The sequence below is a fragment of the Equus caballus genome, unplaced genomic scaffold, assembly GCF_041296265.1.
Source record: "Equus caballus isolate H_3958 breed thoroughbred unplaced genomic scaffold, TB-T2T haplotype2-0000451, whole genome shotgun sequence".
In the NCBI taxonomy this organism is placed as follows: domain Eukaryota; kingdom Metazoa; phylum Chordata; class Mammalia; order Perissodactyla; family Equidae; genus Equus; species Equus caballus.
The window spans coordinates 2,011,637-2,034,225 of record NW_027221893.1 but is presented as its reverse complement, the minus strand read 5'-3'; the positions used below and the strand labels follow the sequence as shown (position 1 = coordinate 2,034,225).

The window sequence follows — 22,589 nt, the reverse complement described above, 5'->3', positions numbered from 1 at the left end:
GTGGCCCTGGAGCCTGCTGAAGTCTCTTCCGTGGAGCAGGGAGAGATATCCCCTGCTCCGACTCCTGCCAGGGCCCTGGAGCCTACTCCCACCCAGCCCTTTGTGGAACCCTTCCCATGCTAAGTCTGGGCAGGAGCTCCACGGGGTAGCGGCCCATGGGTTGACAGGCGCTAGAGGGATTGATAGGTTTAGACACCTGAAGACACCCTTAGCAAGTAGGTACTAAACGACCCGCACTGCACACATGGGGGCATGGGGAGGCCCTGAGAGGCACATGGCTGTCCAGGGGGACATCACTGGCAAGAAGGAGGAGCCAGGTCTGACCAGCTCTGCGTCCCCAACGCTGGCTTCTGACTCGAGCCAGGCCTCCTCGGGGGCGGTGGGATGGGCTGTGTTGGTGCAACTGTGGATGGCCGTGGTGTTGGGATGGAGGGTGAGCAGTCAGCGGCCCAGGGGGCCCTTAGGGAGGTCTCGTGTGAGCAGGAAGCCTAGGGAAGGGACCCCAGGCAGCGACCTCACTGGGCCCAAGAGAACTTGGAACCCTGGTCTCTAGGCACCCAGCTCCTAGAGACAGCCCCCAACAGCTCACTCGTCTAGCACTCGTCTAGAAGGAGCAGCATGTTTCTCTGCTGTCTGCCTATCTGCCGGGGCCGCAGCCTCAGCAGAGCCCGCAAGGAGCGCCCTGGACGCAAAGGCGGGCTCCTGTCGCGCTCGAGACGTCTCTGGACGTTCGTGCGGAGGGACACAGAGGTAACACAGGGACGCCCGGGGTGGGCCAATCCAGGCCAGGCCACCACTGTGGTCCCACTTGCACAGCCCTACGTCCCCTCCCTGGGTGTGTGTGTGTGTGTGTGTGTGTGTGTGTGTGTGTTAGTGTGTGTGTGCATGTGTGTGTGTGTGTGGAAGGGTGGTTTGTGTGAGTGGACCACCGCGAGGAGGAGCAGGCTGATGAGGGGTTAGAAGCCTGGTGGGCCGGGCCCATTCCCACCCCAGCTCATGGCTGATCGGGTGGGGCGTGGAGTGCCGGGCAGCACCGTCTGCCCGAGGTTTCTCCCGAGCCCCTGAGGTCTATCTGTTTCATCCCGGGGAGAATTCTGCGCAGACACAGGGTGGTGCCTGATGTGGGAGCATTAGGCGCAGAGGGCAGAAGAAAGAGCAGGGGCAGCTGAGCAGGGCTCTGATGCTTCTGGGCTGACTGTTGGTCACTGTCTTTGCAGAGGTCCACTCAGGACACGGAGTCCAGCTCCCCGAGGGAGGAGAAGCTGGGCAGGAACAGCGTAGCGGCAGGCGTGGGGAAAAGGCTGCCGTCCTCAGGGACTGTTGCACAAGGATCAGAGCCAGCACAGGCCCCAGCCCGTGTGCGGGGAGCACAGTCACATCCAGCAGCTCCTGCACAAGGGCAGGAGACAAGCAGCGCCCCAGGACGGGAGCGGGGAGAGCCAGCCCCTCCTCAGGCTCGGGCAGGAGCCATGCAGCCGGCTCTCATGGAACCAGCTGAGCAGGGAGAGCCATCCCCTGCTCCAGCTCCTGCCAGTGCCCGGGGGCAGGCTGAAGTGGTCGCCAGGGAGCAGGGAGAGCCATCCCCTGCTCTGGCTCCTGCCAGTGCCCCGGGGCAGGCTGAAGTGGTCGCCAGGGAGCAGGGAGAGCCATCCCCTGCTCTGGCTCCTGCCAGTGCCCCGGGGCAGGCTGAAGTGGTCGCCAGGGAGCAGGGAGAGCCATCCCCTGCTCCAGAGCCTCCTGGAGCCCTGGAGCCCGCTCAGGCCCCAGCATTGTCCCCGGGAGAGCTCACTCTCCAACCCCCTTCATCCCCAGCTCCTGACCCATCCCTTCCACCTGCTCCCTCACCACGACCTCCCTTCCTCTCCCTGCTTCCCCTGTATGTCTGTGTAGCCGTTTATGTTGCTCGTTTTCTTGTCTTTCTTTGGTCTTTATGTAAATTGTAAAATAAATTTATTTATATTTTAAGAACTCTGCATTTTCTCCTTTTCAAGTGTACAATTCCCGAGCGTTAAGTACAGTCCCAATGCTCGGCCTCCATCACCACTGTCCCCTTGCTGGACATTCCCTTCACCACAAGGGAAGCCTTTTCCCAAAGCGCTCATGCCTCATTCCTCCTTCGCTCCCTGACAACACCTATTCTGTGTTCTGGCAGGTTTTGGTCAATCTTTTCTGGATGTATCCGATAAGCGGTGTCATGCAATAGGTGGCCATCCTAGTCTGCTTCCATATTTTCAGAAGCACTGATCGATTTTTCATTTCTCTTTCTACTTGAATAGCATTTTTCCCAGCTGATAGGAAAGTCCCAATGGCTTATGGATTAGATGCTTCAAATGAAGCCCTTTTAGTAAACATGTGCATTATGTCAGGCTACAGACCGCTCTTCTAAGGGGGACACCAGAGCCACAAGCCACACAGGAAGTGCCTGGTTCTTCCTGCGGCCAAAACACAAACAAGAAAAAGGGAGACAGCTGGAAAGACAAACCAGAACCTCGAAAGCATTCCTCCTAAACCAAGGTGAGAGAAAGGTGCAACCTCCCTCTGGACCAAAGAACTCCCGAAAGTCGTTGTTTTCAAGGGACAGAGAGTAAACACATGCAATTCCCCCGAGAGGCGATACATAGGGACGTAGGGACGGCATATGTCAGAGATGCTCGACCTCCCCTAGAGGACACGTGCAAACGTAAACACCATGGAGACGGCATTGGTCACCAGCAGACTGCCAGGTTTCTGGTCTGGTTGCGACCAGGCCTGGTGAGAATTTGGGGAAGCAGAGGCCCCCGCAGATCCCTAGAGAGCAGGGGGAAAGGGCACTGCTCTCTGGGAGAATAGCCTGCAGGACCCTTCCAAGTTCCCCAGGACCCCACCTTTGCTGGCAGTGCCAATGCCAGGAGTGTGGCCCACAGGAGGTCTTGCCCAAGGTTCCCAAGATATCTTTTCAAGAGTAGTCATGACAGCACTGGTTGCAATGGCTGGGAGCTGGGAACACAACTCAGGTTCATGGAGAGGCAATGGGACCCATGCGGCCCATCCGTCAGAACACGGATATGTGACATCAACAGGGAGACAGACATCTATGAAAATGAATGTGCGTGTGAGAGAGAGACAGACAGAAGGAGACAGAATGAGAGCAACCGCGCCAGGGAGATATGCACCAAACTGTTCACGGGGCTCGCGACTTTCCAGTCTTATCTGCTCCTGGCGGGATGTCGAAAGTTCTGTAGAATGTGCGTGTCTTCCTTTCCTAATTCTAAAAAGGTGAATATCACAGCTTCAATGAAATCCATTGATGATCCATCTTTGGAATAAAGTACATTCTTTAGTTTCTATTTTTGAAGATTTCTATTCCAAGACAATGAACGTTTATTGTAGTAAAAGAATGAATTTTAAGAGACTGAAGAATTAAGGAAGTGGCAACTCAGGAGTGCCCTTCACAGGTGGTCTTCACCTTTCCAGTCCTTTCCCTTGGTGTCCACGTGTGTGTGCACGCGGGCGTGTGTGTGTGTGTGCGTGTGCCCGTGTGCCCGTGCGCGGGGGTGCATGTGTGTGGGGTGATGCATATTCACACCTGTGCTGCGTGTGTGCACATGGATATGCCGGTGTGTGCGTCAGAGTGCGTGCATCCTGTGGGTGCTGAGTGCGGAGGCCTGCAGGGCGTGTGCTCCTCTGGATCTGATTTCTTCACGGGCGGACCCTGGTCAGACAACACTCTTCCTCTTGGATATCCCGGCATCCGAATTTCCAAATGGCCCCGATGTGGAACGTGCCCCGTTTCTGACTTTCCTCTCCCCTCCTCACGCTGATGGGAACATCAGCCTACCTCAATCTCTGATCCTGGAGGACATATCCCCAGAGGGGGAGATTCTGGTGCATGATGTCAACACGGTGTTCCGCTGTCGGTCACTCTCTGACCTTCGAGGTCTCCTTCTCTGCTGTGAGCCTGTTTTGGGAAAGTGGGGATGCAGAGAGCCTGGGGCAGAGAACTCAGGGAGGGATGGACAAGGACTGGCTGCTAGGATGCAGGTGAGGAAGGCACCAGGGGTGATCTGCCCAGCTAGAGGGCTCCCCTCCTGCCCTCCTGGTCCTGCTGCTGGCCTCATCCCTGGTCCCACCCTCCACCTCCCTAGCCCACTTTGGCCTCCCAATGCCCCTCCCGGCCTCTAACTCTCCTGAGCTGAGCAGCCTGACCTGCTGACCAGGACAGAGGATGAGGAGGGCCCGCACAATCCTGCCTGCTCTCTCTCCCTCCAAACCCCATCCTCCAGGCAGGAAAGCACATCTAGGGCAGTGCACAGAGTCACGGGGACCACCTCGAACGTGCTCCGTCCAGGGCTCGTTCTCAGCTGCATGCGCAGGACCCGCTGGACCTCGTGTGAGCAGAAGGGACTTTGACAAGGTATGGCGGAGGCCTCGTGGAAGGTGCCAGAGCTCTAAGCCTGGGGCTGGGGGCTTTAGAGAAGGTCATTGAGCACAAAGCAGAGCTAGGGTCCTCTAGCAGTGACCCTTGCCTCAGGCTCTGTGCCAGCCCCTGGTCCACACAGCCAGCAGACTCTGCTTCTGGGAGGGAGGGGCTCTGCTTAGTAGGGATGAGGGAGAGAGCCCTGGGCACCTTGGCAAGGGACTGCCATTCGAACCTCGCTTTCCTCCCCTGTGCACTGGGCTGGCAGCCGACCTGCCGTGGTGGTGTGAGACAAGTTCACGGAGGCTGCACTTGGAGTGGCTGCTCCTTCGAAGAGCTCCACAGCTACTAGCTCCCATGATGAGGAATCCCAGGAGGAGAACTGGGCCGGGGGCCTGGATCCCACCCGGACTGGCAGACCGTCATGGCACCGGATGGGGTGGAGAAAGTTATTCCAGAGAAACAAAGGAGTCAGAGCGAGTCGGGCATGCCTGGTGGGAGAACAGAGTGGGCAGAGGCCAAGGGCCCCAGGGGCTCTCCTGGGGGTGACGTCAGCAGGATCGGCTCCTGGGCATGAGCTCAGACCACACCTCTGTTCGCCACATGAGCTGTCTCTCCGAATCCTCCTGGCAGCCCAGTGGGGCACGAGGGATTCTGGTCTTCAATTCACTGATGAGGAAAGCGAGGCTTAAAGAGACTGGGTCCCTCTGTGCCCAACAGAGGAGCAGAGCCAGGACTGGAAGCCAGTGCCTGTTAGAGCCCATGGGCCCCCCTGACCAGGAACGACCTCTTTTCCCTAAAGTCCTGACAATCTTTGGTGCTGGTGCCCAGAGAGACCTCATCCTGTGGGGGGATAGGCTGGTCCTGGTCCTCGGAGAGCCCACAGTGTCTGTGGCTGGCCAACCTGGTCACCACCCCAGCCCCAGGCAAACGGGATGGCCCTGGGCCTCGAGTTCAGTGAGGGCTGGAGGCCGGAATGGGGCAGGCCCCAGGAGAGACAGGAGCCCTGAGCTCCAGGAGGTTGCAATGTGGGACACTGGGCAGAATGACCCCGGGCCGGAGAGACAGGGGTCCTGGGCGATGCTCAGCCTTTCTCTAGCTGGCGACTGCAGGGGAGGCCCTGAGCCTCAGCTTCCCCTTCTGCGCAATGAGGAAATGACTGGGCCTCGTGACGGGCTCTTGGGAGACTCCGCTGAGGAAGGACTTGTGGATCTCTTGCCTGGTGTCCGGAGCGCATTGGGAACCACCTGCCAGGCTTTCACAGTGGTCCTCCTGGGTGCAGGGTCCAGGGAGTCCCTCCTCGGCTTCCCTCCTGCTGCCCTGTCCCCAGGAATAGCCAGCATTCCTTGAGGTGGAGCTGAAGAAGATCCAGGCAACTCTGTGTTGCAGGTGACAGGGGCTCAGAGCCGGAAGGACAGCTGGACACGTTCCATGCCGCTGTCCAGGGCCTGCCCTGTGACACCGGAGCCCACCAGAAATCAAGTCTCCTCCTCGGTGGATCCCAGCTGCTGTGGCTTTAGGCACTCCCTCACTCATTCACTGAGGCTTTCATTCCCTCCTTCCTTCCTTCACTCACTCACTCAGTCATTCATTCATTTCTACTCTCACTCATACCTTTCACTCATTCAGCCCAAATCCTCTGGTCCCTGCTGTGCACCCAGCAATGTGACCTCACCAGTGAGTGTGATCCGGCGTGACCCTTGTCCCCGCGGTTCACATCTGCTGTGTGACATGGAAGACGGCCATCTCTCGGGTAAGGGGGAGTGATGAGCACCAGCAATCCGCTTCTGAACAGAGAGGCCAGTCATGCACAGGAAAGAATGGAGAGAACACGTGCACGGCTCCTCTGCTAGAACAAGAAAAGAAGGAAAAGTTAGGACAAAGAAATATGCCCTATGTTGAACAAAACATGGGCTCTGATTACAAGTGTGCACTGATTCCTAAAACCAACAAAGAAGAAATTCAATGGATTGGGGCTTGGTGACACCATTTTTCTGACCAACAATGGCATTTGAGGAAACATCTTCTAGGGCTCACACTTTTCCTAAGGCCTCTTTCACCTCCTAGCACTTCAATCTTCCTCCTTGGAAGCCTCTGTCCTGGTCCCTCCTCATCCAATGGCTCCTCTGCTGCTCGGGGGCCTGCCCTGCGAGGCCACCCTCATCCATCCGGGACTGTCCCTGCCATTGGGACAGGCTGCCCGCATTCCCCCCTGGGTCTCATGAGCTCCTGCTTCTTTTGCAAGGCTGGCACTTTCACTTAGGATCACTTGGCGTCTTTCTTTGCAGTGGTTTGCATCGTCACACACTGGGTCCCCCCGATGACTCCCTGAGGGAGGCCATTTGTCAGCATCTTCCAGGCGAGGAAGCTCAAGTCCAGCAGGCTGTACAGCCTGTCCAGAGACACGGCCAGTGTGGCGTCTCAGCAGAGTTTGGTACCCATGCAGAGGAGGATGGAGGGGAAATTGTTTGCAGGTCTTCCCAGGAAGCCTGAAGGAGGACGCGGGGAATGAGCCTGGAGGATTAAAGCCTTAGCGGGGCCTGAAGAACCAGCACCACTGTGGTGAGCATCACTCTGTCCCAGCAGGAGACCAGGTCCTGCCTGGACTGGCTCGGTCCCCTCAGGTGGAGGGAACACCCCAGGGCATTCCTGCAAAAGGCCGCACAGCCTTGCAGGAGAGGAAGGGCCCATGGGGCAGGAGAGCCCTCAGGCAGGGAGGAGGGATGCAGGCACTGCAGGGGGCCGCTATCAGTCTCCTGGGCACTGGCTCCCAGCTGCAGGGGCACTCAGGTGGGCTGAGGGAACAGGAGTGCGACCACAGCAGTGTCTGCGGCTGGGCTCTCCACAAAGGTCCCGCCCTTCTGCCCAGAGAAAGACTCATCTGCATGGCATTTGTCCTTCCAACACAAAGTGGGGTCCAAGACCACCCCTCCACCCCACCTGCCCGATTCCTTTCCACTCATCTCAAGTGACAAGCAATTCCGAATATTTGATTGGTGTTGGATGCCCAGATACAGTGGTTTTTGGGGCCCACGTTGTAACCTTGCTGGCATTTTCAAGATCTCAGGATTTTGATGCAAAACAGGAAAATGCTGAGGACCCCAGAGAGCTTTCCGGAAGCAAAAAGCTTTGCAGTACTGCCTTCCCACCAGCTCTTCTCAAAATCCTCCAGGCCCCGGAGTCTCCATCTTGGGTGCTCAGATTGCTGGAAGGATGTGCCTTCCAAACGTCCTCAGGGTGGGCTGGCAAGACAAACGGAATGGTGGAGCGAGGAATTCAGCAAATCCGCCTCCCGCACAGCAATGACCATCCTGGAGAAGCTGGCAGAAAACCACCAGGTCAGCACTCTGCCAAGAGACCGAAGGCACACAGCCCACTGAGGAGCACCTGAGGCTGAGGGAGACCAATGAGAGTCTGTGGTGTTTTCACCCAGGGCAGCTCCCGACCCCACACCCTCAGTGTCAGGGCCCTGTGACAATGGCAGGCCTGAAGGCGGCTGCTTCCCTGTCAGAAGTTGCCTACTTGGTTTCTGCACGGGTGGGGAATCCCCAGCCCCTGAGCATTTCTGGAAACTGTAGCCATCTCAGCGGCAAGCTGCCATGGAAGATCAACTTTGTAGCTGCCTGAGGTTGGATCCAGAACAGAGCCACAAACTAGCCAGAAAGTGGAGAGGGAGAACCAGGCAGTGAGACAGACACAAGGACTTGATGGGCTCCACGCATCCCTGGGGGTCTGGACGGTTTTGCGCACGTGCAGGCCTGTACACACTCAGGAGAGACCAGGCAGGTGCGCATTGTGGGGAGGGTTAGAGACCTGCCACCAGCCCAGGCCTTGGCCCCAGGCCTTGCTGCCTCCCAGAGGGTCCCAGCTGACTGAGGGGCAAAGCCCAGCCCTGTGGGGTCCCTGTCCTCTCTGGGGCTCGCATGCAGAGAGGCCTTCCCACCTGGAAACTTCTCCCTGGTCTTCTTCAGAGGGTGAGCCGAGGAGCTCTGAAGGTAGAGAAGGTGGGGAGCAGGGAGGAGAGGCTCCCGAGGCCTCAGCCCTCCTGGGACAGGAAGAGAAGGACCTGGGAGTGGGGAGGGGGACCCTGCTTTCTCGGCCCTCAGTCCCCCTCTGTGTACACCTCCCTCTGAGGAGATGGAGTCCAGGAAAACCTGGAGAGCAGAGCTGGTCCCGATGAGTAACACTCCCAGGGAGGAGGATCGGAGCTCAGCCCAGGACGAGCCCAGGGAGGAAGCGAGCCTTTCACCGCGGGACACTCCACTCACGGTCAGTGTGGCCCTGGCAGGCATGCATGTCACTGCCTGTCCGACACACCCCTGTGGAGCCGCTCAGTGGGCAGGGACTGGCCTCTGACCGACAGAGCACAGCACAAGCGATAGATCAGCCCTCCAGATCTCATTCCCCAGGCTGTCCTTCCCACTTCCTCCCGCTCTTGTGTTCCCTCCTTCTCTCTCTCCCTTTGTTTCTGTCTCTCTCTCAGTCTCTCTTACCCATGGACCTGGGGACCATGCATGGATGTCCTGAGCTCCCCTATGTAGAGGCCACATAGGGATGAACCAGGGGCATGCCCTGGCCAACAGGGAGAAAGGAGCTCAGCTCTCAGTGAAGCTGATCATGACCACGCCCACGGGAGTGATCTCCATAGCAAATCTCACCCTAGCACAGCCTCAGTTGAGGCCACAGCCCCAACCTGCAAGACGCCAGGAGGCAGAGACTCCAGCTCAGCGGTGCTGGCGTCCGTGGCCCACAGAGATGGCGAGATCGTCAGTATTTGTAGTTGAGAGGTGCAGGGTTGGGAGCAATGGAGTCCAGGAGGAGCAGATCCCTCGCGCTGCCTCCCAGGCCCTGGGTCTGGCCTGCCCTCCTCCCTCCGCTCTCCTCCAGGCTCTCTGCAGCCACACTGCCAGCCTTTCCAACCTCCTCTGGCAAACTCACTTAGGCCTGCATGTCTCTGCACCAGCAGTGCCCTCTCCCTGGCACACTGCTCCCGGCATGTGCAGGGCTGGCTCCTCCTGTCACTCTGCTCACAGCCAATGTCACCCCGGGGAGGCCTTTCATACTCTCCTACCCTGTGAGACCCCAGCCCTCCCTGCAGGACACTCTTTCTTGTCGTTCCAGTTCATGCTCTTCTCTTTCACATGTCTCGGATGTGGTGCTTTTGCCCGTCTCCCTCCAGACTGAGCTCCTGGGGCTCAGGGACCACTAGGCACTTTTTAGCACCACCCCAGGGCCGACCAGGGCTCCTGGCCCAGGGTGAGGGCTTGGCACACAGCTGCTCGATGAGTAAACAGGGGGATCTTCGGTTTCTCCTTCCTGCTTTTGACCTGCTGCAATGGTGGAGACGAACGCTAGTAATAGGAGGTGCAAGCGGGTTCTGAGGCGGGGGGATGGGCAGCGTGACTTCCACATGACTCCTCCTTTGTTCAGTTGCTCCAGCACAGCTCAGTGGGCCCCCCTGACACTGGAGGTTCCCCCCAGTGGCCAGTACTGGACAGAAGCCACGGCAGGGACAGCACAAAACCACACATTCACCTCTACTGGGGCTTCTCAAGACGGTGGCTCTGTAGGTTCTCGGTGGGACCTACGACACCAAGGACAGTATGAGGGGCTTTGGAAGCTTCCTTCCCCCCGCCCATGTATTCATTCAGCGGCGTCATCTTCACTCACGAGGCATCCTTGCCTCAGCTAGGACAATGACTCACCTCGACTTCCAAAAGAGCACCCCAACAAAAACCATCTTTCCTTCTACTTTGGCCTTGCTGCACGGTGCTCTGGCATGTCCTTCTCTAGCCCAATCCTCATCCACCAAAGCCCCTGAACCTCTCCCTAATCCACAGGCCTGCAAGGTCTGGGAAGCATTATCCCAGGGTCTTGGAGCGTAGTGGGTCATTGATGGAGAGCCAAAGCCTACAGACACTTTGCAGTCATGTGGATCACTGACTTCAAGCATCCTAATTTATACAGGAGACACTGTGGCCTCTCTCCTCTAGCCCCTGTCTACACTCAGGTGTGTGGGGTCCTGGAAGTTCCAGATGCCCACAGAGGTTGGTAACTTTCCATTTGAAGATCCTTCACTTAATCCCACTGGGATAGCGACTTTTACCATGAAGGTAACACATATACAGGCTCTGGGGACTAGGATGTGGACATCTTTGGTGACAGCCATTACCAAGCCTACTCCATGGGAAAATTGATCATCACCAGGGTTGCAGTCAAGGAGCAGGGTAACCCTAGGGAGAGATGTGTCCTCAATAGACACTGCCAGGGGAGTGACAGAGACAGAAGTGCAGGGAGTGCCGTGGGGTAGCATCTTCCATAGTGTGGCCTGGGGAGGTTTCTCTGAGGAGTTGATTTAAATATGTTTTATTTATATATTAATTTCCATACCAAAAAATTCACCATTTTAAAGTGTATAATTCACTCTGAATAGAGAACACAATGTTGAATGAGAAGAACAAAGTTGGAAACTACTTGACTTCAAGACTTACTAGAAAGCTACAGTAATCAAAACAGTGTGATATTGGTGAAAGAAACGACAAATCAATCAATAGAACAGAATAGAGAGTCTAGAAATAAACCCACAGGAATATAGTCAACTGAGAATTGACAAAGCAGCAAAGGCAATACACTGGAGCCAAGATCAGATCTTCAATCAATGCTGCTGGAACAATGGACATCCACCTGCAAAAATATGAATCTGGACACAGATCTTACACCCTTCACAAAAATTAACTCAATATAGATCATGCATCTAAATGTAAAATGGAAAACTCCAAAACTCTTAGAAGATAACATAGGAGAAAACCAAGATAACCTTGGGTATGTTGATGATTTTTTAGACACAACTCAAGGCACAATCCATGAGAAATGGATAAATTGGACTTCATTAAAAGTAAAAAGTTTCTGCTCTGTGAAAGATGATAACAAGGGATTGAGAAGATAAGTAACAGACTACGGTAAAATATTTGCAAAAACACATCTCATAAAGGACTGATATAGGAAATGCATAGAGAACACTTAAAACTGAATAATAAGGAAACAAACAACCTCATTAATCAATGAGTGAAAGATCTGAACAAATGCCTAAGTGGTTGCTGAAGATTGATGAGGGCAGGAAGAGGGGTGAATCTGCAGAGCACAGAGGATTTTTAAGGCATTGAAAATACTCTGTATGATAGCCTAAAGATGGATACATCTTATTCTCTTGTCCAGAGTTATAGAATGAACAAGGCCAAGAGTGAACGTTAAGGTAAACTATGGACTTGGGGTGAGTATGATGTGCTAATGTAGGCTTATCAATCATAACACATTTACCACTCTTGTGGGACATGTTGAAAATGGGGGAAGCCATGCATGTGTGGAGGCAGGGGGCACATGAATAATTTCTGTGCTTTCCCCTCAATTTTGCTGTGAACTTAAGACTGCTCTAAAAAATAATCTTAAGTTTTAAAAAGCGTATAATTCAGTGGTTTTTAATATATTCACAAGGTTGTGCAATCATCGATGCTAATTCCAGAATATGTTCATTACCATAAAAAGGTTCCTCATACCCATTAGCAGTCATACTCCATACTTCCTTCCCCCCAGCCACTGGCATTCATTAATCTACTTTCTGTCCTTCTGGATTTGCCTATTCTGGACATTTCCTATAAATGCAATCACACAACAGGTGGTATTTTGGGTCTGGCTTCTTTCATTTTGCATAATGTTTTCAAGGTTCATCCATGTTGTACCAGGTATCAATACCTCATTCCTTTTTACAGCTGAATAATATTCCATTGTATTCATATATCACTTTTGTTGAGCTATTCATCAGTGTAAACTGCCAAACTATTTTCCTGAGCAACTCTACCTTTTCACATTCCCACTGGCAAGCAGCGAATGAGTGAGGGTTCCAAATTCTCCATATCCTCACCAACACTTGGTATTATTTGACTTTTTTATTATAGTCATCCTGGTGTGTGTAACGTGATATCTCATTCTGGTACTGATTTGCATTTCCCTAACAACTGATAATGGGGAGCATCTTTACCTGTACTTATTGGCCATTTGCATATTAATCTGGAGCAATGCTTATCCAAATGCATTACCCATTTACAATTGAGCTATTTGTATTTTTATCATTGAGTTGCAAGAGTATATTATATGTACTCAACGGTAGACCCTTATCAGATATGTAAAGATGTGCAAATATGTTCTCCCCTTCTGTGGGTTGTCTTTCCACTTCCTTGACCATGTCCTTTGATGCACAAAAGTTTTACTTTTGATGAAGTTCAATTGACCTATTTTCCCTTTAGTCGCTTGTACTTTGGGCGTCATATGTAAGAAACCATTGCCTAATCCAAGGCCATGAAGTTTAGTTGTACATTTTCTTCTAGGGGTTTTGTAGTTTTAGATCCTACATTTACATTCCTGATCCATTTTGACTTAAGTATTGCATACGGTGTGAGGTAGGGGGTCAACTTAATTCTTTCACATGTGGATATGCAGTTATCCCAACACTGCTTGTTGAAAGACTATTCCTTTGCGATTTTCTTGGCATGTCAACTAATTCTAGAATCTGTGTGTGTTGGGTGTGGTGTGACTTACAGTTCCTTGGAATCATTCTTTATACAAAGGATTTTTTTTTTCTGGCCTTGTGGACTTTCCAACAATACATATGTAGACCAGCCATTAGTGAAGAAATCATTTCATTTATTCTGACCAGTTTTCTCTTTGTTTGCTGTGGGTATGTAATTCCACACCCTGTTACTCCCTGATGGCTGGTAGGCCTCATTGCACCATCGTTCTGGACTGGATTATTGCAGCACCTTTCAAAGTAGTTTCTCTGCCTCTATTTTTGCCCCACAAATTTATCCTCAATGCAGCAACTGGAGTGATGTTTTAAAACCAGAAGTCAAATTCGTTGTAAAATCTCACCAGAGGCTTTCTATTACTCTCAGAGTAAAAGTTAAGGTCCTTATCATGGCCTACAAGCCCAACTGAATCGGTCCCACCCTCTCTCTGACCTCATCTCTGGCCACTCTTTCCCTGTATTAATCTCTCCAGTCCCTCTGCCCTCCATTATGTCCCTGGTGCATGCCAGGCACTCTTCTACCCAAAGACTTGAACTCTATGTTCCTTCCACCTGGAATTCTCTTCCACCTGTTGATTTCATGGTTCATTTCCTTCATTATCTTTAATTCTGTGTTCAAATGTCACCTTGGTGAGGCTTGTCACAACCATGCCATTTAAAATAAAACTATCCCCTTGTCCTGACACTCCTTAAACAACTTGTTCCACTTAGATTTCTCCCCATAGCACTTATCATCTTTTAAAATAATATGTAATTATGTGAATCAATGTTCAATCAGGACACAGAAACTATACAAAAGATTGAGCAGGAATAGTTTCTATAAGGAAAAATTAAGTATAAAAGTGTAAAGAGAACTATAGAGAATAGCCCAGAATTACAGTAGAGTAGCTAAGAAAGAAACAATTGTGGGAGGGGTCCACTTCTGCAAGGCCGGGTTCAGACTTTGTCGGAGAAGGTGTGGCTGCAGTTCAGGGATGGTGGAGGAGTTTGCCGGTTGCCAAGGGCCAGAGCTGGTCCATGGTCAGAGCAGCGTTCAGCGGGTAGGGAAATGTAGGCGGACAGTGGCAAGTGCCAAAGTTCTGTCCCCTGCCAGGGGCAGGTGGGCTGAGGTTATGACACCTACAGGACTCACCGGGATTCCACTTGTGGGGGTGCCACTCAATCCCCCTAGGAAGCTATCCAAGGGGATCCACTGATTCCACTGTCGATCACCCACTGTGGGTGAGTGCCTGTGGACATCCCCAGATTGTGCCACTGCTGGTTGTACACGAGGAGAAAGAAAATGAAAAAACCTGGAAGCACCCTGGAACCAGGAAGGAAGCCCCTTTGCCCTAAGCCTTCTGCTAGCAAAGCTTAACCCCTGCCAGGTGCAAAAGAGAAATGCCTACTGGGTCCAGCTCCATTATTGCAGAGCAAACAATGGAGGGCAACACATTGATGTTGTATTACAGAGGCAATCCCTTGATAACTGGTAACATAATTCACTGATTTATTTTGTTTATGTTTTCCATGCTTTTACTTCCAACTTACCCCTATTGTTATATTTCTAGTAAGTTTTTTGAAGACAGCATATGGTTGTATCATGGTTTTTAATCTACTCTGCCAATCCCTGTCGTTTAGTTTGCATGGTTAGTCTATGTACATTTGCTATAATCATTAATATGTAAAGGCTTGTATTCGTTTCCTAAGGCTGCTGTAAACAGTGCTATAAGCCAGGTGGCTAAAACATAAACATTCATTCTCTCACAGTTCCAGGAGGAGAAGTCTGAGATCAAGTGAGATGGGGAAGGTAGAAAATCCAATAAAGGGTATGCCAATGAGATGGTCACTATTGTGGGCAACTGGGACTCACTCTTCCTGAAGATTCTCTGAGACATAGGGTGGAACCATCTCAAGACTGTCCCAGGGGAACAAAGAGCTGAGGACTATTAGCCCATCAGTTACCATCTCTACTGACTTGGTAGGTGAATTCACCTGCACTTCTAGTGTCACCATGTGTGCATAGGAAGCATAGGGGAACAGAGGATGCAGGCATTGGGTTGGGAAGCTGTGACCCTCTCAGTGTGCAGGAACTACAGGTGCAGTGGGCTGAGGGGGTGGGCCATCAGCACTGTCAACCATAGTCCACCCCTTGCACTGCACTGATGCGCTCATGCTCCAAACCAAATCTGTTCTGGTGAATTATGGAACTGAGGCTTCAGGGTAGTAACCAGCCACAATCTCTAAAATAATGACAGGAGATGGTTAGTAGAAACAAGCTGCAGTCCCAGCTTTCCGGGTGGTCTGGGGGCTTTAATTTGCAGCCATCCTGCCTCCTCTCCTACCCCTTCTACATGCCCACCTATCCCAGCCAGCAAGCCCTCTGGTCTTGGTGATTGTTTGGTAGCGCCATGAAAACCTTCTTGTTCCCGTATGCCAAGGAAGGCCCAGACATTGTCCCCCTTAGTGAGACATCTGGGAAGTAGCAGCTGTGAGGAGCTGTGACCACTCTGAGATTCAAAGGAGAGGTTGTGAGAGGTGTCACCAGAAGTGATAAGAGCTACAGCTGTGGAGTAGACGCAGTCATCATGGTGTGGGTGGTATAATGGTCTCCCATCATAACGGGATGCAGCCATCCAAAGAAACGCCTCAGGCCATTGTGTACTGGGGGGCGGAGATAGGTCTCCCCTCCTGCCACTGTTCTCCCAGTGGTGTCTACCACCAGTTGAACACATCCAGTATCCAAAAAACCACCACACAATTGGAAAGCTCTGTAGAGTTCACCTGAGGTGGCACAGCACAAGATGGTGGACGACGGGCAGCCCCTGGAAATCTCCAATTGCACTAAGCATAGGGTTCATGGGGGCAGCCCTGTCCTCCCAACGACCCCTACGTGGTGTTCCATCATCTTTTTCAAGGATGGAATTAAATTTGTCAATGTCATAAGATGCTTAGATCAGTGACTCCATATAATGAGGGAAATCAAGGTCTCTGGGGTACAGTCAACAAGAACAGGACAGAGGAAAAGCTCTCCCATTGACACAGAGACTCCAGCATGTTTACTAATCTCTGGTCCTAAAGTGCACTGGCCTCGCCCTTTCCTACTCCCAGGACGGAAGGTTTTCTGCTCAGCAGCACCTTCCAAGTTGGCAGTTGATTACTGGATCGTGCCAGCACCCTCAGTACAATCCCCCAGGGGTTATTAGAGAGGGCTAATTATTGTTATTTAGTGAGTACTTGGGGGTGTGCAATCGGCAGTGGTGTCCAATCTTCTGCCAGAGAGTCACAAAGCTGCCCTTGTGTGGCCGTAGCACCTGTGTACAGGGTCTACGTCAGCTGTGGGTCTCAGCGGAGATGATTCAAGCCCAGGAAGTACAGGGTCAGGGAGGGAGAAGGCCAAATTCTTGCTCAGAAGGCAGCCAGGACTGAGACCAGCAGAGCCAGGTGCCCAAGTGTGCTCAACCATGAACTCAGAGCACAGGCCCCTCGTGGCCTGTTTGTGCCTCACTCGGCCCATTTATCCAAAGGGAAGGAGATGTGAGGCCTGTCTTATAGTACATGAGGCAGTCAAAGCTGAGGAGGGAGGTGAAAGCATTTTGGAGAGTCGGGGTTTTAGAAGAATGAATGTAAGCAACTTGCAGTATTAGGGGTTTGGACAGGCTCTGATGGATCCTGGTCCCTGGCCCCACTCCAGGCAGAAGGAGGGAGGAGCCCTCATTCATTGAGCCTTGTACATGTCAGGGGAGCTGGGTCTTCGCAGGCCCACTCAGCAGAGCCTTACAAAGATCCAAAGTGATCGAAGTTGTGGGTGCCCCTGTGGGGGCGGAATCCTCTGAGGCTCAGAGAGATTCAGTAACTGGTTTATTCTTGAATGAACGAACGACCAAGAGCACCTAGCACGTGGATGGAGCTCCTCCCTACAGGCCATCGAACTCATGAGACCCGGGAATCAAGCCTTTCCCTTTGGGGAACTTAATTCTAACAGAGAAGATGGGCACTGAACACTCATGGGGAGAAATGAGCAGACAATCCAGAGAGTAATGAGTGCTCTCCGGGAAACACAGCCTGGCCTGGGGGTCCCAAATGAAGGGGGTGGCACAGCCAGATCGCTCCCTCCTGTGGCCTGGGGAGGCCCCTCTGAGGAGGTGATATTTAAACTGATCCTGAGACACAAAATAGTGCCCCAAATGCCAGGAAGAGGTGGCCTGAGGGGCCCAGGCCCAGGACGAGCAAATGCAGGGGCCCCAGGGCAGGAGAGAGCTCGGACTCTGGGGACCCTGTGGGAATCAGCTGATTGCACACCCTGTCTCTGTAGTTGTAAAGCTCAGTCCCTCTCCCCTCAGCAGTGAGAGGCCAGTTACCAGAGAACTGGCGGAAGATCCAGCCCTGGGATCCTGGGGGAGGGGGATGGGCGGGGGTGTAAGGAAGCCCTTGGCCTTCCCTCCATGACTGGGAGTGCAGACACGCACCCCTGCCCCTTCTGATAATGTCCTCATCCAGATGGCTCACTTGGAGTAAGCACCCTGGAAGGCAGGAAAAAGGGATGGTATTATGTGTCTTTTATTCTGTGGGTGGCACTTAATTGTCACTCATCAGATTCCAACAATAATGACAGTCCACCTCCCCTGATGCAGAATTGCCAGGATGCTAGGTGGGAAGGGTGTGGCCAGTGCCAAGTGTTCATGGGCAGGAGCCGAGCTGGGTATAAAGGGCAGCGCTGTGAGGACTCGCACAGCCTCCTCCAGACCCCAGTGACCTGCCGGCGGCTGTGAGCACAGACCCCTGGAGATGAAGGTTCTGTTCCTGACCATCACGCTTGGCCTGATCACAGCCCTGCAGGCCCAGGACCCTCTGTTCTTCCCCTCAGAGAACGAGAATGTGAGCCCAGGGAAGGGCGGGAAGAGAGGTATGGGGGAAAGGCGGTGACTACCTGTTGGCCAGCAGTGACCAGGGGCCTTGTGTTAGGAGGTGTCATTCAAGGTCGAAGTTCTGACCCTGTGCTCCCTGCAGAGTGTGGTCAGAGGAGCAGGAGGCTCTGTTCTTGTGTCTGCAGACAGCGCTCCTCCTTGGGCCCAGAGGCTGAAGCAGGGGAGTGGGTTCAGCATAGGGACTGTTGGTCTGACACTTTGGGAACCCAGAGGCACTGAGGACCCTGTGGAGTATAGACTCATCCAGGGCCAGGGCCCGGTCTCAGCAGAGAAGAGACTCATGGGGTGAGAGACCCCCTGCCTCTGTTTAGGGTCGGGAGCCCTGAGTGCTGGGCTGGTTCTAACAGAGCACAGGGTGTGGATGTACGGGACCCAGCCAGCCTTTGGAGGACAGCACCTGGGGTGCTGGGGATGTCTGGTGATGGCTGCAGCCCATGCACAGAGGATGGGGGTAGTGGGGTGAGGAGGAGATTCTGGGCTATGTCCGTGCTGGACTCATGGCCCCCACCCTGCTCAGATCATAGGGACATGGTATGTGAAGGCCGTGGTGGCTGACAAGGACCTGCCTAAGGAGAAAAGGCCCAAGAAGGTGTCCCCCTTGACAGTCACTGCCCTGGATGATGGAAACTTGGAGGCCATGGGCACCTTCATGTGAGTGTTGCCTCCCAAGGGTGCTGCTCTCCCCTCCTCCTCCCTCTCCCCAGGCTGCGAGGTGGCCCAGAGCAGCCCCTCTTTGTGCCTCTTCCCATCCCACTTTGGGATGTGGGTAAAATGAATGTCCCCCTGACATAGAAAGGAGAGAGTCCAGACTGTGGGGATGACAATGGAACTCGTGGGGACACCAGGGCAGAGGCCCATGTGCCAGGTGAGCTCAGGTTGGCTCGAGTGTGTTTCCTGACAGCCTTCCCCTCTGCCTCCCGTTTTCCAGGAAGGGGGGCCAGTGCCACGAGAAGCGAGTTGTGATGCACCAAACCGAGGAGCCTGGCAGATATAGCGCCTGTGAGTCCAGACCAGGCTGTGCCACATTCCCTGCCAGAGCCCAGGCCTCCCCTTCCCCTGAGGCTGCCTGCTGCCGGGCAGTCCCTGCCCTGTCCCCTCCCAGGAGCAGCTAGCCACTCCCTTCCCAGGAGTCTCCTTGTCCTGACATTGGAAAGGTTTCTCCACAGCAAGGATGACAGTACCAAACCCTCCCTCTGGATGGTCCTAGCAATTCAGCTTGCAGAGAACCAAGGGTTGAGGATGAGGATGCAGGGCGGGGCAGGTGCTGGGTGAACAAAGGAAAGAGCCCCAGCCTCTGATGTCTTCTGGCCTCTGGTGACTCCACTGCTTGGGTTGGAACCTTCCTCATGAAGAGTCTCCCTCTCCAGAGTGTGGTCCATGGTTCTGAGCAGCAGTGTGTCCTGGGCACTGGACCAGCTTGGGCACCTGGATTACGGGGCAGTCAGTAGAGCTAAGGTGGCCGAGAAACTGAAACGTTCCAAAATGTTCCCTAATGTCTCAAATATTTTCTGCAGGAATGAAGACACTAAAGACCAATTTTCTCTATGTCTGTCTGCAGTTGGGGGAAAGAGGCACATGTACATCCTGGACTTGCCAGTAAAGGACCACCGCATCTTCTACTGCGAGGGCCAGCTCGGAGGGAAAGCAATCCGCATGGCAAAACTCGTGGGTAAGAGGCTGCTGCCCCAGGTCCTCAGAGATCCACCTCTCCTGACCCACCCCCACAGGCTCTGCTTCTAGAAGTCAGTGGAACTGGCTTCAGTCCTGATTCTGGGGAATACGAACACCCTGCTTCTGTCTTTGGGGGCCTGGCACAATTTGCTGCCCTGGGGTGTCCAGTCCAAACTCCCTCAGTGACCTGACTTCTCACCAAGGGGATATGGACGCAGCTGCTAAGTCCCATCTCTTGGGGTCTGGGGCGTGAGGCCAGGTCAGCATTGGGGAGTGCACTGTTGCTGACAGAGGTCTTCTTGGAGCAATGACCCTCCAGAGTGGGGTGAAGTCCAAGAATTTTCTGGCCAGAGAGCATCACAATTCCTCCAGGCCATCAGCTTCTTCCAGGTCAGGGGTGTGACCCTGCAGATCGGTTTTGAGTGGGCCTGGGACCCCAGGGGCCCTCAGTGTCTCGGAGTGTCTCCCTGGCTATCCTCCTTCACAGGAACCTCTCACCTGGGTGGTGGCCTGTCTCCTCTGGGCCTACTCTGTATCCACTTTCGGGGGAACCCTCCATCTCAGCCTCAGCCATTACAGGACAAAGCCCCCCAAGTGCTAGGAGGCACTGTCTCCTCTTGGGGTCTGCTTCCTGAACCTGAGGCTCACCTGGTCACCTCTCCTACAGGTAGAAATCCCGACATGAGCCTGGAAGCCCTGGAAGAATTTAAGAAATTCACAGAGCGCAAGGGATTGCCACAGGACATCATCATCATGCCTGTCCAGACGGGTAAGAGGACAACTCTGCCCAGGTTCCCTGTGTCCACTCTGCATGTCCCTTTGTCCCCTATGTCCCTCCCTGTGTCCCCAACAGATTCCTCGTGTCCCACTGTGCCCTTCAAGTCCCTCTGTGTCCCCCATGACCTTCCTCGCCCCTTCCCCTGCCCCCCGCCATGGGGGAGACATCAGCGCTGTGTTGTGTCACAGGGGCACAAGGGCCCCACTCCGGGTCTCTGCTATTGGTGTCAGAGCTGCAGCTTGATGGGGTCTGGGCCCTTGGCTAGGGTCTCTTCTCATTGCTGAATTTTCCTTGGTTTCTACAGAAAGCTGCATTCCTGAAAGTGACTAGGGTAAGTGACCCTTGAAGCAAACAAGAGTCCTGGGTTCAAAGGAACGTCAGGAGTCACCAAGGCACCCCCAAGGTGGAGACAAGAGGGACTCCATGTGAGCCAGGCAGAGCCTTGTCTGCTCTGAGATCCTTTCTGGGATTTGATCCTTACTTGGGATGTCTGTCCCCGAACATCATTCCTGGGACATTTAGGGACTCCTTCTTTTCTCTGTCTCTGTAACTTGGGACCAATGGGCCAGGGTCTGTCCTCCACCACACCCATGCACCTGGTGGAAGTGGGAGCCTGCCCTCCATGCAGCAGCCCTGAGAGCATTACATATGCCCCCAACACTGCCACCCCTGAGAACCCCACACCTGCCCCCCCTCCCCTCCCCTGTCCTGGACTCACTGACCCTCTCCCTTCTTTCTAGGGCAGGGGACATCAGCACCCCACAGCAGCCCCAGGGCAGCACCATCAAGACCCTCTGTCCTGCAGGCCATGGAAGGAGCCCCTGCCTCTAGAGCCTGACCTGCTCTGCCCCTCCAGTTACCTTGACTCCCCTTCCTCCCCCAGCCATGCATCCCCTCTCCTAGTTCCACATAAAGAGCTTCAGCAGTTCCTGGTGACTCTGCCTGTCTGTGGGGGTCCCTCGCGTGGGCTTGGAACTGGGAGGAAGTGGGCAAGCCAGAGAAGGCAGGACAGGAGGACCCATCTATGTCTGCATTCTCCTTGAAAGTTGGACCAATCCAATGGGCATTAGGGTCCAGGCCGAGGGATGGGTGCTACAGCTCTGACCAAGGGTCTAATGGGGGACAGGTCTGACACCCAAGAAGCTCAGGTTCTGGGTGGTCACGTGGTGGGGGAGAAGGGATGTGAAGATAACAGGGTCAGATACAGCCCAGAGGTGATGACATGTGTGCAGGTGGGGATCACCTGGCCCCCTGATTCCCAACTGCCTAGATGTGGTGACAGGAGTGCTGGGAGGCTGCCTTTGAGGGTGCAGGCAGGAGACCAGGCTTCCAAAGGCCATCAGGATGGGGACAGCAGGACCCTGGAATCCCAGCCTGGGTGGGACTCTGCTCCTGCCCCTTCCCCCTAGGCCTGGCTGGACACATGCACTGCCCCTGGGGAGGGAGCCACTTCAAGAGGGACCTTGTTCACAATTGTAATGTCATCACTATGGTTTCCCAAATCACCCTGGGGCTTTGCAGTGACAGCCAGCCAACTGAGGTCAGGGTCTCCTTGCTTGTGGTAGGAGAGGTGAATGCAGCCCAGCTTCCCTAGAGACAGGGGGGTGCCTGGAGCTCCCTTCATGCAGGGTCAGTGCACCTTCCCAAGTCACAGGCCCAAGGTCCCCGGTGGGATGGCGAGCATCCCTGGGCCTCTCCTGAACACAGCAGGCCCCAGATGCAGACTTCTGGCACCCTGGTACTTGTAGGTTACTTCCTTGACAACGAAATACTAGGTAGGGAGTCCCTGCATGGTGCAAGCCCCCCACAGGTTGAGGCGGTGCCCAGGGGGCCAGGCAATCACAGGTTACAACTGCCTTGGCTTTGTTTTTTCAGCTTCCATAAGGATGACAGTTCTTATACCACTGTCCCTGCAATGGCACGAGGCCATCAAGGCAGGAGCCTGGGAGGAGGGAGTCGGTGGAAGACTCTGTGCACGCAGGCCCGTGTCCTGGGATTCCAGGACCCTGTGCCATTTGTCCACCTGGTGCTGACGTGCCCCTAAGCAGCGGTGTCCCTCTGATGTGGCAGCCCCAGGGGTCTGTGCAGAGAAGGGGCTGTGAGATGGCCAGGGTCAGGGTTCAGGGTCCTCAAGGGTCGAGGGGTTAAGACTTGGGGTAGGGATGCTAAGACCTGACAGGTGACAATCCTCAGCAGAACTTCCCCAGGGTACATCCCTCCAGCTGGAGAACAAGTGGGCAGAGCTGAAGAATCCCTGTG

At 54.0% G+C, this 22,589-nt stretch overlaps 1 protein-coding gene and 1 pseudogene across 9 annotated transcripts in view; both read right to left on the bottom strand.

The window, feature by feature from the left end:
- The window catches only part of LOC138922126 (olfactory receptor 2AE1-like), a 62,414-nt gene that overhangs the window by 29,442 nt on the left and 10,383 nt on the right, over nt 1–22,589 (bottom strand). For 7 of the 9 annotated variants that reach the window (XM_070258955.1, XM_070258954.1, XM_070258953.1 and 4 more), the window contains one exon: nt 6,072–6,245. In XM_070258955.1, the coding sequence (XP_070115056.1) occupies nt 6,072–6,245 (174 nt within the window). Of the gene's footprint in view, nt 1–3,817; nt 3,932–6,071; nt 6,246–22,589 lie in introns of those variants that run through there. The other 2 variants (XM_070258948.1, XM_070258957.1) reach the window with 2 other exon arrangements.
- Nucleotides 1,928–22,589, bottom strand: part of LOC138922127 (heparan sulfate glucosamine 3-O-sulfotransferase 4-like) — a 58,870-nt pseudogene continuing 38,208 nt past the window's right edge.